The sequence below is a fragment of the Chaetodon trifascialis genome, chromosome 3 (assembly GCF_039877785.1).
Source record: "Chaetodon trifascialis isolate fChaTrf1 chromosome 3, fChaTrf1.hap1, whole genome shotgun sequence".
Classification (NCBI taxonomy): Eukaryota; Metazoa; Chordata; class Actinopteri; order Chaetodontiformes; family Chaetodontidae; genus Chaetodon; species Chaetodon trifascialis.
In genome coordinates, this window is record NC_092058.1 from 22,220,551 (window position 1) to 22,238,111 (window position 17,561).

Here is a 17,561-nt window from a genome sequence, read left to right on the forward strand (position 1 = left end):
TGACCTTGTTTTGTATTGCCATCTTGTGGCCAAATGTAGTACACGTACTGGGGCACACAATTTATTTGTGTGTTCTTAGTGCCATCTAGTGTGTTTTTTTTTTTTGCATCCAACAAACTTCGACTGTATCAAAGAACTTTATATACACACTTAAAGAGAATGACATAAATGTAGGATTCAGTATAAATTAGATATTAAATGAATGTTCTGCCATAAAAGGATTAACTGCTGTAAACTCTACTCCTTAAAGGAGCATTGCACAGATTTTACACATTAAGGTCAGTCGTCATGAGGAGCACGACAAAGCATGATGTCATCTGAGGCTCTGAAGGAGCTTTGTCAGGTCTGAGAAAAGAACCCTTGATGATGTCATCCTGAGTTGGGATTTGATCACAATTTTTTAACAGAAAACCCGTACTACAAATTTGGGATGTGCAGTTTGAAAATGGCATGAAGAGTCTAATGAAGAGCTGGTATTGTGTTGCATTATGGGAAATGTAGGATCCAGTGTTTCTGGAACTTGACCCATACTGAGGACTTAAATATGGCAAGTGCAATCCTAAATAACTGGAAAACACTGTCAATAATTAGCCAGTTAATAATTGATAAACAATTAAATCAACTTACATCTGCATCCCCTTGTCTACATTTTCAGCAAATATGACATTAACTACCATAATAATGCTGGTGACACTCAGCTTCTTGATTTCCAACCTCTTCACTCGCAAGTCAGCTACTTGGAAGAAATAAACCACTGGATGGCGCCAAACTTCCTTCAGCTGAATAGTGAGAAACCTGTATCTATCTCTCCAATATCTTGGTTGTGAGTGCTAAACCTCGGAGACAGCTATGAGTACCTGGAGTCCACATCACTATGAACAAGTGAACAGATTAAAATCTTATGAGTAAACATGGACAGTGAACTCAGTGTTAATAATCATATCGGCAGCATCACCAAAGTTGCTTTCTTCAAAATCAGAGGCTTTCTTTCTCAGGGGACGGGCCTTTGGTAGTCTACATGCTCTTCACTCGATGTTGCTGTCAGTAATCAGTGTCCACTGAGATAATTGATTTTTGCCACTTTGGGGTAGTGCACCAAGCTGTAAACACAACACTGACATAGTCTAATGCCAGACAGAAAAGAAAAGAAAAGAAATCAGACCATTCAACTCCAGTCCTCTGAAACCTTCACTGACTTTCCTTTCTTTTTAGAGCACAATTCACAATGCTCCTCTTAATTTACAAAGCACTTGCTGGTCTGGCTCCACAGTACATTGCAGACATGCTGTCAGCTTACAATCCCTGCAGATCACTTCAGTTACAAGGTGGAAATCTTCTCCACACGCCTGGGGCATTTTCAAAGTCTGGTGAGATGGCATTCAGCGTTTATGCACCTAAGGAATAGAGCATGCCTGCTGATCTTAAACTTCCTCCAGCATTGTGTTCCTTTACAACTGCAAGGCTTCCCTTTTGAGTAGAGCGCTTTCGTAAACACACCATATTTGTACAGTGTGTATGCTTGTATGTTTAGGTGTATTTCTGTTAATGTGAGCTTAGATGATTCTGTCAATAAGCACTTTTTTTTTTTATGTTTTCTTTTCATATAAAGCACTTTTAACTTTTTGTGTGAGATGGTGTCCTTCTTTAGTCTGCAAACAAAATCTGAACTGAAATGAATTGATAAATGAAATATACATATATAAATACGGATGTATCACACTCCTGGAAATGTTAAATCCAGATATTGTGTTTAATTCAGTTCAGAGTATTTTGAACAAATGCCAAGGCCAGAGAAAGAATACTCTTATGTCAGTTCTCACATAGGCCATATGTATTGATGGATGGACCAACAGAGCTTGCCATTGTTCTATAAATCAATAAACTTTATTAACACAGTATAAACAACAAACAGCAACAGGGGAAACCCTCATTTAGAGCATATATGGACAGTAGACCCAGTACATCTCAGAGGGGCTGACTGAGACAGAAGCTTAGTGACATGGGGTTGACCATGGTTCAGAATTCATGGTACACATACAGTATACACAAACCTATGAGATGCATGAATCTTGCATGTTCCTAAAGCCATTCAGTCGGTTTGCAGATGGACAGAAGAGAGAGGACAAAGTACAGTCATGCTGAGCAACAGTTAGCTACAGTATGAAACAGAGTCATTACATAAAAACCAAGTAAATCATCTCTTTAGAAAGGTTCTTTTATATAAATGATTTGAAGTGTACAAAACAGTATATTACACATTTCTTGATGCACAATTCTGAGCAAGACCCAGTAACCTACAGTACACTTCCCTTCAAAGTACAAACTACTTAACTGGATTACAAGCTACATACAGACTGCACTGTACCTCTGCAGCACAGCACTCCCACATGGCATCAGGAGACTATGGGAAAAGGAAAAAGATCAGCAGCATCGTCTTTTATTAAGAATACACACCTATAAAAATGCACCAGGCCCCCATATATATTGCCAATATCCCAATGCGAAACAGCGAATGCCATTCAAACTAATCTTAGTAACCTCAGAATTGCAAAAAGGATGCTGGCCCCTCCAATCCTGACCGCATACAGTATCTATCAACACAGCAGCATGTAAACATCACCACGGCTGCTTCATAGTTCTATGTTTGTTTCTAATGTGTTTGATATACTGTACATATGATAATTTAAGGCTCTTTAAGGACCTGAGGATTTTGAACATATGATGAGGCACACAGAAGGCAAAGAATAGCTCTAGACACAGGGCTAACTCAAAGAAAGAGGAGCATGAGACGGCCACGAGGGTGGTCCGGTCACCAGTGCAGTTCAATGGCCAAGGTAGAGGAGCTCAGAGGAGGTGCTCTCCAAAACAGTATGGTGCTGTTTCTGGTAACAAGCTGAGTAACTATCACATGGATGGCTTTACGGACTCCATCGACTTTTTGAGAGTTCTTGGTCACCTTCCCAGTGAGGACTGGCAGCGAAAACATGCCATGCTAGCACGTTACCATCCAGCATGTTAAGGTTTGGGTTTTTCTTTTAGTTTTCATGCCATATGCCAAAGCTATTGGTCGCTGTGATCATTCCGTCTGTCTGTGCTGTCCGTGAAGTGATCCCCTCTGAGTGCAATTGTAATCTACTTTCTTCCTCCTAGGAGGAGCCCCTCACTGACAGTTGGAGAAAATCAGAGGGGATTTTCCTATGAGAAACAACAAAACTTAGCAGTGTAGTCATGCAGTGACTACACTGTGTGGACAGGAATGAATACAATGACTCATAGTTCAAAGTCCATATGGCATGCGAGTTCTGCATTAACATAGACTTGACAAAAATCCCAAGCCTTCCGTTTTGTAATTAGTGCCAGTTAGCATTGTCTGATGTATGAGGGTAAACCAAATTTTTATTTTTTTTTGTCTGCATTTTCAGCAAAAGTGACGACATATTAAAAGAAAATCTTTCCACCACATTAGTGAAATCCCTTTTGAATCAACTTTAGCTGCTAACTTTGTCCAGTTTTCCAATGCGAACACTTTGTACTGTGTAGAAGCAGATGATTTTAAATAGTAATCCTCTCTTTATGTACAGTACTTGGTAAGATGACCAATAATGCCAAACACCCAACATGTCCATGTAGTCCTATGAGAGATTGCAGAAACAGAAATGCAGAGATGTAACAGATAACAGTTAATAGTTCATTCACTTGAAGGAAAAAAAAAACTTCTCTGGTCTGTTTGAACCAAAGTTACAAGTCTTATCTTATTTTAGAAGACAAAAGGTGCCGCGTTAAATCACATTCTTGAAAATCTGATCATGTTGCTTGCCATGCACTTAATTGTTCTCGCCCCAGTAAGCCCAGACTGACTTCAAATCGATTAAGAAAAAAAACAAAAACTATAAAAGCTCAACATGTCATACAAAAAGATGCATATAAGACATTTTCTCTCTATTTTTTTCTTATGAAAGCTGCTTTGGTAACAACATAGTCACGACATCGGTCAATCTCCTTTACTTAGCCTAGGTGCTGAAGGGGACTCCTTCCCTGTCATCTCAATGGCATATTTTTTTATTTTTTCGTCATCATTTTCCTTCTGCCTCTAAAATCTAAATGAATGGATCTAGTTACACCAGAGTGGGCTGTGTTTGCGTTCTGCCGTAGAGCTGTCTGCACATCAGATGCAACGTCTGCTGGGAGCTGTTTGTCATAAAGATGTCCGCGCTGTGAAAGACAGTGCTATTGTACTGAGGGCTGATAGAGTGGAGACCTTGGATGCTGAGCCAACTGCGTTGGGGCCTGAAAAGGTATTGAAGAGAAGGAGGCTGTTAGTGTGTTTGTTGTGGGAAAGAAAACCCCAGACAGACTTTTTGGCATTTCATTTCTTTAATCGGCTGCCTCTCTAGCCTGCTTTAGTAATTACAAGCTGAAAACATTCATTTCCAAAACTGCTTGAGAGTTATTACTGGAGCTGCCGAATGAGACACTGAAAGTATTCTAAATAAATTGCTCAACTTTTCATGCAGCGATTGCATTATGGTGTCACGTAGAGGCCTTAATTACAAAAGTGTCTCATGTAGCACATTATTTTCCCACTCTCTCTGTTCCTTTGGAGATGATGATAGCTAATCTGTTCTGGCAAGACAGCAGCAGGGGAGTGGATTATTCAGATCGGCCACAAGGGAGGCCACTAACTATCTCTCCACTGACCTGGTAACCTTGGGATGGTGATCTGCCTGCTACTGCTGCCTTCCCCTCCCTCTCCAAATGGCTTTATCTGGATGATATAATCCTCATCAGTGGGCAGGGCGAGCTCCACAGAGGTGGTGTTGGTTTCCATGACGTTGGGGCGGCTGTGTCGATTCTTCTTGTAGAGCACCTGATGACAAATGGTGCAAGTCATGTTAAGAGTCTGGCACTGAAGTCACGGCAACAAAAACAGTTTTGTGATAAAACCAAGTGGCTGGGTGCTTACTTTGTAACCAGTGACCTCTGACTCATTCTCCAGGGCTTTAACCTGCTCCCAGTTCAATATAATCTTGGAGTTTGATGTGTTCCACATCACTTTGACTGGTGGCTGACTGGGTGCTGAGAGGAGAAAAACACATTATTCATCTCACACAAAAGCGGACCAGTAACCAGAGCGGTCATCATCAGATGGGATACTTGCGTGGTTTTTTGGTGGTGACGTTGACAGTGGTGCTGGGAGGCCCTGTTCCAGCAGTGTTATACGCCCTCACTGAGATGTAATATGTGGTGCTGCCTTTCATCCCGCGGATAATAGTAGATGTTTGATTTCCTACAGTCCTTTGCACACTCGCCGTATCTTCTCTTTCACTTCTACTCCAGTACCTCAGCTGAAAAGCAACAGGGCAGAACCGCAGATGTGAATGTGGAAAACATGCCAGACACCTTAAAAGCTTTCTGTTACACCCTGTCAATGAAGTGCAAACTAGAAACGGGAAGGTGTGAACTCAGCTGGACAGAGGATGTGAACTGGTCTGAAAACAACATGTCACCTCATCGCTGAGCTGCGTGCCTCAGATGTACTCATCAGACACGAGTCATGGTTTAAGTTACGTGGTAAAGAGTGAGGTCTAATATGCAGAAGAAAAAAAAGCAAAACAGAAGAAGAATAAAGAGAATCCTCAAAAATCCCCTGCCATCAACTTCCACTGATAACAGATTTTCTTTGTCACCCTGGTTGTCAGTGCTGAAATAGCTGGCACGCTTGACAGCACAAATATAATTTGTCTTTCCTCACAGGAATGGTTTGCTCAGGCCCTGCTCCTCTGTTGACTTTGAGTGGTCAACAATTTATAATTCTGGCACTTTATGCAATCCGTGGATGAAAACAGCACCTTTGTTCACATCTTGGATTTCAATAATGAGCAGAATTAAAATGACAAGAACTAACTGAGCACAAAGCCGGTGTCTGAAACTGCTTTGTTGTGTGGATTAGAAGCTAAACGTTCTATCCCTTAGAGTATTGCATCAGTACGCTAATCAGGGTGGTTACAGTACTTAGGTAAACAACAAGAGAAACACAACTAAACCCACAAGCATTAGACTAGGCTGGACCATTATGCATGCAGCAAGCTATTATCTTCTATGCCCAAGGTGCATGAGCCTGAAACACTCATCAATAATAGAAGAGAACAAGACTCAACAGCATTAGTTGCCATGTGCTTGTGCACACATGCACACATTTGCATCCCATGGAAGCACGAACAAACAAGGTATTTCAGTGAAGCTCACCTCATAGCCCAGCACTCTTTTCTTGCTGGCATTCCAGGGCAGAGCTTTCCACGAAACCTCAATCTCGGATGCAGAGAGGCTCTTGGCACGGACCCTGGTGGGCGCTCGGCCAGGCTCTGGAGTTAATGTATAAAGACTCTGTATGATTTTAGAAGTAACACTGAGCTTTGATGACCCCTCAAAGTGGGAACATCAAAACTTTTTTTAAAGCTATTTCTTTCATCCAAACAACAGAGGGAGGGAATATGGGAAAGATGTGTGCAAGTGCTGATAGAAGAATGCTGGATCCAAGATCACTGCTGCCACTGTTTAGACCCTGAATGTATCTACTCATGTTTTAATAGTGGCTGGGCAAGTTCCATAACATATTGAGAGTGACATGAGATCATACACACCTTCCTCAGCAGAGTAGATAGTGGTAACAGGTCCGAACGGTCCCTCCCCCTCATTGTTGTAAACCCCGACCTTCACATGGAAAGGCGAGAAAGGCTGGATGCTCTCATTTTTAAAGACATATCTGGACGCTTCAGGGGATGGTACGGCAGCCTGCATCCATCCTGTGGCCCCGTGGGGTCGAAAAGCCACAACATAGCCGAACCCCGGTCCATTCTGCAGCTCCTCTGGAACCGGCTGCAAGAAAAAACCCAGTTTAATGGAATTTTGTGCATGAAATAAATTTCTAAATAGTCATTCAAAACTCTCAATTCATCCTTTAGTTCATGAATTAGTCTGGTAATTCTAGTGGTAGTGCTAAAATCTGAAACCAAAATGAAAGATATGGCTTTCAATTTTTGAGGCAATGCTTTGCCTCAAATATAACATGCTGCACACACAAGAGCTATTACTGGACACATCCATTACACAGTACAGTGCACTCAGCATGATACTGGACCAGCAGATGTTGTCCAGACTGATAACATGCCTCATACAGTCAGAGTTGCAGACTTCATTCTAGTGGATAAACTCATCCTTTTCACTCTGGTCCACTAACCGATAGACACTCATACTGTATTTCAAGCACTTCTTCCTGTTTTAGCTCTGCTAGAGGTACAGCTTACAGGTACTCAGACTGTGCTTGGGGTATCACAACCCTGGGCCAGCACGGACATTCATGGAAATATAAGGTAAATGACTTTGGTATCTTTGAGCATTTCTGGATATATCAAAAACCACTGATACAGTGGGTCATAGAATTTCATTTATTAGGTTATTGCATTAGGGGTTCAATAAGGCTTAAGTTATATTGCTAATCAGATAGATTTTCTTAATGTAAATGGGTGGATTTATATGGTGTGAATTACTTGTGATGTCCCACAGGAGTCGATTCCAGGACCCCTTTTGTTCTTCCTTTACACTAATGACTGTGCCAACTGTGTGTGTGTGTGTGTGTGTGTGTGTGTGTGTGTGTGTGTGTGTGTGCGTGTGTGTGTGCACGCATGTTTGTGTGTGAATGGGTGAGCATAGAATCGTTGCAGGGTGTTTTGGATAGAAAGCGCTGTATCACTCCCGATGAGCAGGTTGGCACCTTGCACGGGAGCCTCCGCCATCAGTGTATGAATCTGTGTCTGAATGGATGAACGTTGTCATGTGTCATAAAGCACTCTGAGTGGTCGATAGACAAGAAAAGCGCTATATAAATGCAGTTCATTGTCATTTTCCATCACAGTATCACAGCAAGGAAAATGGAATTTTCAGGACTGAGCAGCTTTGCTAAGCAGCAGTTTAGACTTTATTTGAAGGCTTTATTGAACTCTCGCATATTGAAACATCAACGCTGGTTCTGTCAAACGTTTCACAGTGGTGCCTCGTGATTTTGAGCAGCCTGAATAAATATAAGCTTTTGGAGCTGGAATGATATGCAGAGGCTTTGTAGGAAAGCAAGAAAAAGGAGAACGGAAAAAAGGAAGAAAGGGAAAACAATCTGAAACAAAGTTGGGACTTTGAAAGAACCATTGAGTTTAATTATCTTATTGAAACCTCAAAAGCATTTTTCTCTCCCCTAGGGTGACAGCAACAGTTATTGCTTCTCTGTTCTTAAAAATGAAATGCCATACATTAAGCCATTCAGCCGTTATTAATGAAACGGCGGCCCAGATCCACAGAGAATAATGACGTCTGGCTCCATCCTACATGGGTGAGGGGGTCCTGAGCAAGTTTGCTTACCTCCCATGTGATGACTAATTCAGAGCGACTGCCACCGCCTCCGCTCACATTAGCTGGTGTGACCTTCGGAGCTGGAGGAAGAAGACAGATCAGCTCAGCACTGTTGACTTCACATGATGCTAAAAAGGCACATGTAACCATTTTTAATGTTGCTACTCCCAAACGACAGAGAAAGGTGATTTTTTTTTTGACATATTCAAACTTCAACATCCAGAAATTGTGAACCTTGGCGAATCAAGCACTCTCTGGTTACTTTGCTGATGCTGCTTTATAGAGATGGTGAGTATTTTTTTGTTAAGGTTCACCTCTAAAGCTCATTAATTAACTTTTCATGTTTGTATATTTAATCGGTACAATAAGCAATAAGTGTAAAAACGACAAGTTGTGGTTTTACATGGGGGGTTATGTGCTAGAGTTTACATTTAAGATGTTGATTCTTGTAAAGTTAAGACGGAGTTCCAAACCACTGAGCTTTAGCGGTCTTCTTGCTTAGGGTATATTACCATTTGGCAGAGTCAGGCTAGTTTTTTTCCCCTGTTTCCTGTCTTTATGCTAGGCTAAGCTAACCATTTCCTGGCCCTTTCTTCGTATATCACAGACAACATGTGAACAGATCTTCTCATCTGACCTCTGGCATTAAAATATTCCTTCATGCATACATCCAGCCAGCCTTTATTCCTATTGCTTGAAGTAAATAAAGACATTAAGCTAATAATGGTAGAACAAGCATGACATACATTTCAGACAGAGGCATAAGGACATTTTTTTCTGCTCATGCAGTACATACAGGTCCCCTTTGTCCTTGCTTGTTTAGATGGCTTGCTGGGCTCGCCGGTCCCGATGGTGTTGCTTGCCAGGACTCGAAACTCATACTCCACCCAAGGGCTCAGGTCTATTACCGTAGCTGTCAGCCGGTGGCCCCCCACCACTTCAGGAACTGGCATAAAACACAGTGCCCCCTTCAGTATCAAGATACTTTCTGTGTGTGTCAGCTTAGCATTAGCAGCAGACTGTCCCCTGGCTGAAAAGCCTGGTAGGACTCCACCACAGGTACATAGGACAAGTGTAATCCCTCACAAGGTCACATGATGCACACACAAGCTCAAAGAAAGAGGAAAACAAAAAAAAGAAAACAATACAGAGGGATCACATATTGGGAGATATACTGATTAATAACTTAATATGGAGATATAGTAAGATGTGTGATATAGTATGTATGCATGTATGTTGCTGGACTCAAAGCACTAAAATCAGCATAATGCAGAAAATATTAAAAAAAGCAGTGACAAAAAAATGACAAGAAGTCAATTTCTTCAGTTGATGGAGGAGCTCTGTCTACCTGCAAGGTCATAATATAGTTCTATTTCAAATATATGATCCTGATGTGGTAAATCAATGAGGCCAGTAAAACTATCTTAGATCAAAGTGCCCTTTAATTCACAAAAACATCAATAGAACAAGGTATACAGTATGGGATAAATGCACATTATGCCAGTCATGCATGAATGCTAAGGGCCCCATTAAAGAGGATGTGGGGAAAAATGACACCTGTGCTATCACTTAACTACATGATCAAATTACAGCCTTGGCAACAAGCTTCATCATGAGGATGAGATCCGTGTTTCAGGACTCCCAGGAGTCAGATAAAATGGCGGTCAATGGTCATGCTACGATTGCGTACCATTTGGTGCTGAGGTAAAAAAAAAAAAAAAAATTACATCTCCAATATTCTCACAGGCGAAGCAGAATGAAGAACGGCTTGCAGGAGGCCACGGCTGGTTGGAGAGAGCTTACCTGTGGTGACAGCCTGCCACCCGAGGGAAAATGGTGTCCTGGCCTGGATGGTGTATGCCGTAATTGGACTGTGATTATCAGGACCAGGCCTCCAGGACAGAGAGGCTGTGGTATCAGTGATTTCTTCAACATGGATGCTGGTGGGGGGCCCCGGGGGACCTGATAGATGGCATAGCCAGTCAGGAAAGGGGAGAGAGAGATAGAGACAGACGGAGGAGGGGGGAGAGGAGGGAGGGGGAGGAAATGTAAATCAGGAAGAGATGGAAAGATGGTAGAGAGAGTCGTGGTGGTTTTAGCACCTGCGGCTACTGTAGCGAAATCAGTTCACTGTGAAACCTTTGGGAGCTATTTGGTCTAATTAGACAGTAAATTTCCTTTAAACCTTGAAGAGAGAAATTTCCATTTGCCTCCCTCTTCATTCTATCCCCTTATTTTTCATAAGTGAGGCACAACCGGTCACAGTAAAGATTAATCACTAACAAACGCAGTAGATGAACGCTGAATCATTTAAATGTTTTGAAAGCTTAAACGCTAATAAGCTGAAGAATGTGGTCAGTAGTCATTTTGAAGTGCAGCGTGAATGACCAGCCACTGCTGCCACTTACCTCTGACAACCAAGTCAACAGCGATGGAAATGCTGTCCACCTTCGTTTGTACAGCACACGTGTACTTCCCAGCGTGCCTCAGCTGGATATTTCGAATCATAATGTCTCCTGCTGAATGCTGCTGTCATTCAACACATGCGCACACACACACACACACACACACACACACACACACACACACACACACACACACACACGCACAGAGAGTTCCATAAGCAACATGGTAAGTCTCCAGATATTGTAATTCAAGAACAATACTGACTTTCCAGCCACATGGGAACAGAATGGGCTAAACAGTAAGCTCATTCTTATGTACTGTAGGTGTATCTTGAATAATGAATCCATAATTCCTCATGCAGCCTTTTCCTCTATTTCCTAAAAAGGATGTCTCTCCATTGAGCACACATAATTACAGAAATGTACTTAGACGGCTTGATTTTGATCGTGGTCTAGTGCAGTTGCAGCCTTAAGGAGCAGCCTAGTGGCTAGTCAAGTTCTTTAAAGGAGTATTTTATTCCATCTCTAAGTGCAATTCCCACGCCTACATTATCATTTCATCAGAGTAGAGCAGTGCAGGTCCTGTAATTGTCAGGCAGTATGAATTTTATGGAGGGGCTTGTAACTTAATCAATGTAAGTGTAGACATACAACAATTTATTATGGAGAGGAGGCTGTAAATAACCTAAATTACGGAAGAAACAGGAAAGACTCCTCAGTGTTGTAGTTTTATATTTACGCCTGCAGTCTCTTAAGGAGCCTTCAATTAAAAAAAAAGAAGCCTGGGTATCACATGCTAAAATGCAAGCTGCAAACCTTTAAAAGTATGCAGCGGCTGACTGAGACTGGTTGCAGGGTGCGTATGTAAATTTCATTTTAAAATAAACCACAGGCAGCAATTTTCTGGCCATAAATAATACACTTGATACAAACATTCCCTCTGCACTGCGGCTGAATTTATTACGACCCTGCTAAAAGAAGAAGTACAATATTGATGTACCAATGAATCTTCAGTCACCTCTTGACCTTTATTCAGTGAAATCTCTGAAGGGGTTGAAAATAAATTGACGTTTCTTTGTGTAGCAGAGGAGTGCGGTCGCACTGATAAAATAAGGTTTCTTTCTTAATTATTCCTAGTGTATTCTGGGTCATGTGAAAGCATGGTGTAAACGCTGGGACATGTCTCTGAACAATGGCATCAGGAAAGACAAACTTTTGGGGAGACCAACATGAGGTGTTACTTGAATCGCAAAAATAATGGGTGGAAAATGCTCAGTATCTCAAGAGGGAAACATGCTCGCTGCGAGTGCAGAATTAGAGATTTGCAAGTGGTGATCTGGTCAGAGCCGTGGATTTTAATAAGGTGGTAGGCAGTTTTGAACAGAAACCGGTGAAGACGAAAGGCTCTGTTTGGGGGATTGGTTTGGCATGCGTTCAGTGTTTCAGTGCGGCACTTGGTGACAGCTGATAGAGGTGCAGACTGGTGGCTTTTGATAGAAAATGCATCACCTTTTCACGCTTATAATATTTCAAAGGAAAAAAAAGTCTCAGTTGTGCACAGTATCTTTTCCTGATCCTGTGTGACTGATGTGTCATCCTTAATACACAGACCAAATCCTGTACTGACACAGTTTCATGAGTGAAGCTTGCCTGTATACGCTGCAGGTATCTGTAACTGTATTCCATGTGTGGCGTAAGTCTAGTGTAGCATGTTTTGATGGTGATCAGCAGGAAGTTCATACATTATTAATAAGGGAGCTTCTGTGCTCTTTATTTTGTATATGCTAATGTTACCTTTATTTCTTATGCTAACGTTACTGGTGTGAAGGGGCCTGTGCGCTTTTAAGTCTCTGTTGGTGTTACCACTGCTGCTAGCTGCTGTCTCTTACTGGGATTCTGACTGTCATGTTAATTAGGTAAATCTGGCAGATGTCTATCAAAGTGTGTCATGCATTAAAAAAAGTTTTAGAAATTCAGGGATAAATGCAAAATCTGCCTCTGAACAGGTTACCTCTTAACCTCTTCATTTTACTTGTTTTTTAGCAGGTTGCTTTATTTCTGAACAGTGGAGATGTCACTGTAGCAGCTACGGCATCGTGACTTTGTGGCAACTTGACTTCTAATCCCCTGCTGCATGTGCATCCTCAGTTGTTTGTGAATGGGACACCCGTCTTTGCAGCTCCCACAACATGACAGCCAGTTTAAAAATCAGAGTTTTGAGAAACTTTGAGGGATTATGGACTTACACCTCCCACTTTTTCAAAGAATCCACCGTGGCTCCCGAAGTGGATGAGCTGCTCGTTGAAGAACCAGGTGAATTTGAGCTCCAGAGATGGGTCGTGGCTCACTTGACAGGGCAGGACCACGCTCTCTCCCACGGTGACGTCCAGCGTGGATGGCAGGGTCGTTATGATGGTCGGCTCTGGAACACACAATCACATCCATGCATGTTTGATCAAACATACTGTGTGGCTCCCCTTTCCCAGACATTACAATTCAGCACAAGAAATGGCTTTGCAAAAAGCCAAGCCCGTCCATCATTCTTATGGATATGTCACTCAGTTAATAGAAGGATATATGGGACAGAGCACACAGAAAAGTAGGGCACGCAGCTACAATAACTGGTATTAGTTTCGGCCTGAGCTCGTCTCTGTGGGGACTCTGTGATGTGTCTCTCCTGCATCCTGAGAAGCCTCCATGTGTCACTGCCAGCCCAGTCTTCAGCCTGGAACTTACCCCGATCGCCAGAAATTCCCAAAACGCACCACTCGGAAAACAGTAAACAGCAGTGAGCACTTCTTCCAGTCGTCACTACTCTCTTTTCGAGCCAGCACTGCATTACAATGGCATCACCGGGGAATAAGGCAAGCATCCCTATATGCACTTGTGTGTGAGCAGCGGAGGAGGAAGGCGGAAGGACATGAGCAAGGCGAGATGAGAGGCTTTGTTCTCTGAGTGTGCAGCACCTGTCTCCCTCTTGGGGGTGCTGTGATTACTTGGTTGAAATTGCCACTCTGAGCACACAGACTAAATTAACCATGGCAAATGATCCCTGGACAGGCATAGATTCATGTAGAAAGTGCCGGCTGTGCAGTCTTCATCCAGAGTGAATTCGATACCTTCATTGTATTGGCCCTCTCTCTCCACTCCCCAACACGCACGCACGCACGCACGCACGCACGCACGCACGCACGCACGCACGCACCACCACCTACCACACAGTCAAAATGTGATTTATCTAGTCGTTTTCTGATATCAGGCCAGAATGCTATCAGCTGGTAGGTTTTGTCATATACACAATGAGAGTGTGTCTGAGAGCCCAAGTCCTCTAGTGCTGGGGCTAAATTGTGAGCAATGGTGGTGCAGTAAAGACGTCGTAATAACACTCAGGAGTTATTCAAGGGTTTGCGTCTGCTCTGTTTCTAAAGGCAGACTACACCTTGTAGAACAAATGCAGGGAGGAAAAAGAAACGCTGAGAAACAGTGGCCATGGTGTGAGGAGAAGGAAACGGGAGAAAACAAAAGGCCCAGGAAGGATCTACAGGGAAATGCTTGCTTTCAAAGATATTTCCTCTTCTATCTCTGCAACAAGGAAAAAAAATCCATAAACATTTATTTCCTTTTTTATTTATTTTCTAACATGACCTCCGCTCCTTGTGGCGAGTACTGCCCGGGATTCACTGGGACAATGATGGTGGGAATATGCTTCCTTACTACCCTCCTCTGTCATCATTTGTGACGGAATATGGACAACCAAGGTTGGTTACACAACCACACACTGGGCTCTTGAGCATAATTTGATTGATTTCTATCTTGTATAATGCCTTGTTACCTACTGCCACTGCAAACGAAAGGATAGTAACCCACTCACTTTGCAGGGTCAATCAGAGACAAGATAGAGAATGTGTTAACGTGCTGAGAGACTGGGTAGCAGGAAGTGCTGCTGAGGTGGGTCAAAGCACTGTTGATATGTTTCACTTTGTACTTATGAGTCGCAATTTCAGAAGTATTCTCTCCATAGTCACCTGTCATTAAATGTCACAGTGTTTAAAATGACAGCAAATTAATTAGACACTAAGTAACTAAATTAACGTACATCATATGTATTCCTTTGTAAGGATAAGTGTTCAGGGTGTGATTTGTCCAACAAGGAATGATAGGTTAGCAGACCAATAAACTGTACCTGTACCATTTTGTAATTCAGGAGAATTCTCTTATAAAGAAATAAATTGTTCACAAAACATTTTAGACAACTAAATTTGCCATGAAAGATATCTTTCCAAAAACAGATTTTGGTGACGTGGCTGAATTTCATCACGTTTTCTAATCATTCATATTTTTTAAACGCTATTGTGCATCTGAAAATCAAGAAGCGACGGTATTTTTTCTTTGGAGTATGTCTGTGGAATCCCCATTTTAACACAGATCAAGTCCTAATTTCCCGTTGACAGACTTTACTCATGAAATTAGCTGAACAGGGAAATGTGAAATTTGTCCGCAGGAAAGCATACGATTCTACATATAAGGAAAATGTATTTTTCAGTGATAAATGAATAATTAATGAATATTTACTTGGGTTTAGGTTGACCTATTTTCACAATAACAAGTACCAAATCACAGTTATTTTCAGAAAACATCAAGGACACTCTAAGCAAACAACTGACTTGAAAAACAAAAGCCACTATCTCTGATGTCTAATCCACCATGATGTTCTCCCAGTAGACCTTTGAGAAGCTGAAACGATATATCTGCCTTTATGATTAAAAAAGGGCAGAAACCACCCTCTTGACTGCAAGAGATCACTTTTCAGGAACACAAAAACATACGAGAGCACAAGTGTTTGAATACAACCGATGCAGTTATTTTTCTGGCAATTGTCTCCATGATGCTGCATTCAAGCCACGTGGCTTTTAAATGTATGTGTCATGTAATAAATAAATAAATACTGGTTTTCCCTCTGATGTTCTCCAGCTACTCTGCCTCAACTCTCTGTGATTTGCAAAGTTTCCTGATGGACAGATAGCTTCATTCGTTGCTAAAGTAACTGCCAACTGCTCTTAATTGTAGCTGCTGTTAGCTCAGTTAGCTGTGCAGCTCGTGGTCCTCAGCACCTCAGTTCTGTATTCTCTGTCATCAAACTGGCGTCCATTGGTCTCAGAGGCTGTGTTCAGCCCTGGTCCAGCCGTGTTCACTTGGAGCTCTCAGTCTCAGCAGAGTCAGCTAATAAGACTGTTGGCTACATGACATTCAGTGCTATTGGCTACTATAAGCGCCAATCAATAACTGCGACAAGTCCTTCCCTAGCTGCCTGTCTTTAGAGGAAACACATGAATATGCAGAATCTATTGCCACTCTGCTACTTTAAACAGCAACAATAATCACAGCACCACATGCCGTTTTAAGGCAAAGGGACTGGAGGAGGTGTGGGAGCCAAACAGAAGACTTACTGACACTGGCTTACAATGGGAACATTCAGAGAAGCTTTGTAACAATAACATATGGTTGTGCAGAAAACAGAGCGAGCTAACGGTTACCAAACGACTCCCTACTCCTCTCTGAGGCGTACTGACACGCCTCACATGGCCAGTTTCACCAGTCTTCATCATGAATAATGCGGAGAATCTGTCCCAGCACTGATGGTCTGAAGCTGTAATGTGTAAGTGTGTATTCTCCTTGACTATACACACACACACTGTAGTTTTTCACACAAGGTGAACAATGTGAACCTGAATAATGCAAAAAGGAGGGTGTCAAAGAGCCATGGGCCACGTGATGCAGGGATTTTGAAAACAAATTTACCAGAGCAAAGCCTCACCCTCACCCTCTAAGTCCTTCAAACTGAGATTCACGCCGACAATCTGGAGGCATGCAGGTTCAAGACAAACACAAAACGTTTTTCACTGGCAGGTCAAAAGCCTTTTCTAAAAAGACTGCACAAAATCTGATGCTGCTTGTCGAGCTGAGGTGCGTATCATGTAGCTGATGGTAAACCACGAGAACATCGCGCATCACATTCCATGCAGCAGAACAGGAAGCCTTTCAATCCTCGGTGTTATCGCTCAGGCCAGTTTTGAACAATACGGCAGTGATGATTATAAAAAGAAATCATTCAGCCCTCTCCCCTTTTTTGCTTTTCAAATGAGCAAACCAAGCTTTTTGAAATGCAACTCATTTCCCAAAGAAAGAAAAAAGTAAGGTCTCTCAAGGACAAACTTCAATTGCTGGAAAACCTTGTGTACATCTGTCAACAGATACATACAGCATTCAGTGAATACTGTATTTGCAGGCTGTGCTGTGGCACATCTGTAGCAACCTGCTGGTGATCACTGACAGATGCCTGCTCATTATTTTTCTATAAGGCTGTCAGGAGTCACACATTTCATTTTATTTCACATGGTTGCTGGCATTCAACGTGGTTTGACAAAAGCTTTGTTTTAGAAAGCACCTCCTAGAGTTCGGTATAAAATTGGATGTTTTTAGGACCATTCCTTCCATTCACTGGGGCATGAAATCATGAGTAAATTGACCAGATTTATCTTCTGTCTTGCACCTCCAAAAGCTGCAAAAAGATAAAAGTAATGACCAATGAGCTGAGTTCTAGCTGAGAATTTATGTTACTTTCCAAAGCCGACAATCTTACAAATCTAGATTGTGCTGTGACTGGCCAGCTGTGTGGAGGTGAGAAAGCTGGCAGGGTTGACTGTTTCGCTTAAACTCTCTGTCTTCATTCTTTAATTATTTCTGTAACTTTTCACA

The 17,561-nt window shown here is 42.2% G+C and overlaps 1 protein-coding gene across 2 annotated transcripts in view; it reads right to left on the reverse strand.

Annotated features, from left to right (window-relative positions):
* Positions 1-1,867: 1,867 nt before the first annotated feature.
* cntn4 (contactin 4) overlaps positions 1,868-17,561 on the reverse strand; it is a 140,908-nt gene continuing 125,214 nt past the window's right edge. Inside the window, exons 13-23 of one of the 2 annotated variants that reach the window (XM_070958529.1) lie at positions 13,052-13,227; positions 10,809-10,926; positions 10,204-10,362; positions 9,197-9,346; positions 8,410-8,480; positions 6,642-6,876; positions 6,247-6,362; positions 5,159-5,345; positions 4,964-5,076; positions 4,699-4,867; positions 1,868-4,287 (exon numbers count right to left, since the gene is read on the reverse strand). In XM_070958529.1, coding sequence (XP_070814630.1) covers positions 4,196-4,287; positions 4,699-4,867; positions 4,964-5,076; positions 5,159-5,345; positions 6,247-6,362; positions 6,642-6,876; positions 8,410-8,480; positions 9,197-9,346; positions 10,204-10,362; positions 10,809-10,926; positions 13,052-13,227 — 1,586 coding nt within the window. In that variant the 3' untranslated portion in view covers positions 1,868-4,195. Of the gene's footprint in view, positions 4,288-4,698; positions 4,868-4,963; positions 5,077-5,158; positions 5,346-6,246; positions 6,363-6,641; positions 6,877-8,409; positions 8,481-9,196; positions 9,347-10,203; positions 10,363-10,808; positions 10,930-13,051; positions 13,228-17,561 lie in introns of both variants that reach the window. The other variant, XM_070958528.1, reaches the window with a different exon arrangement.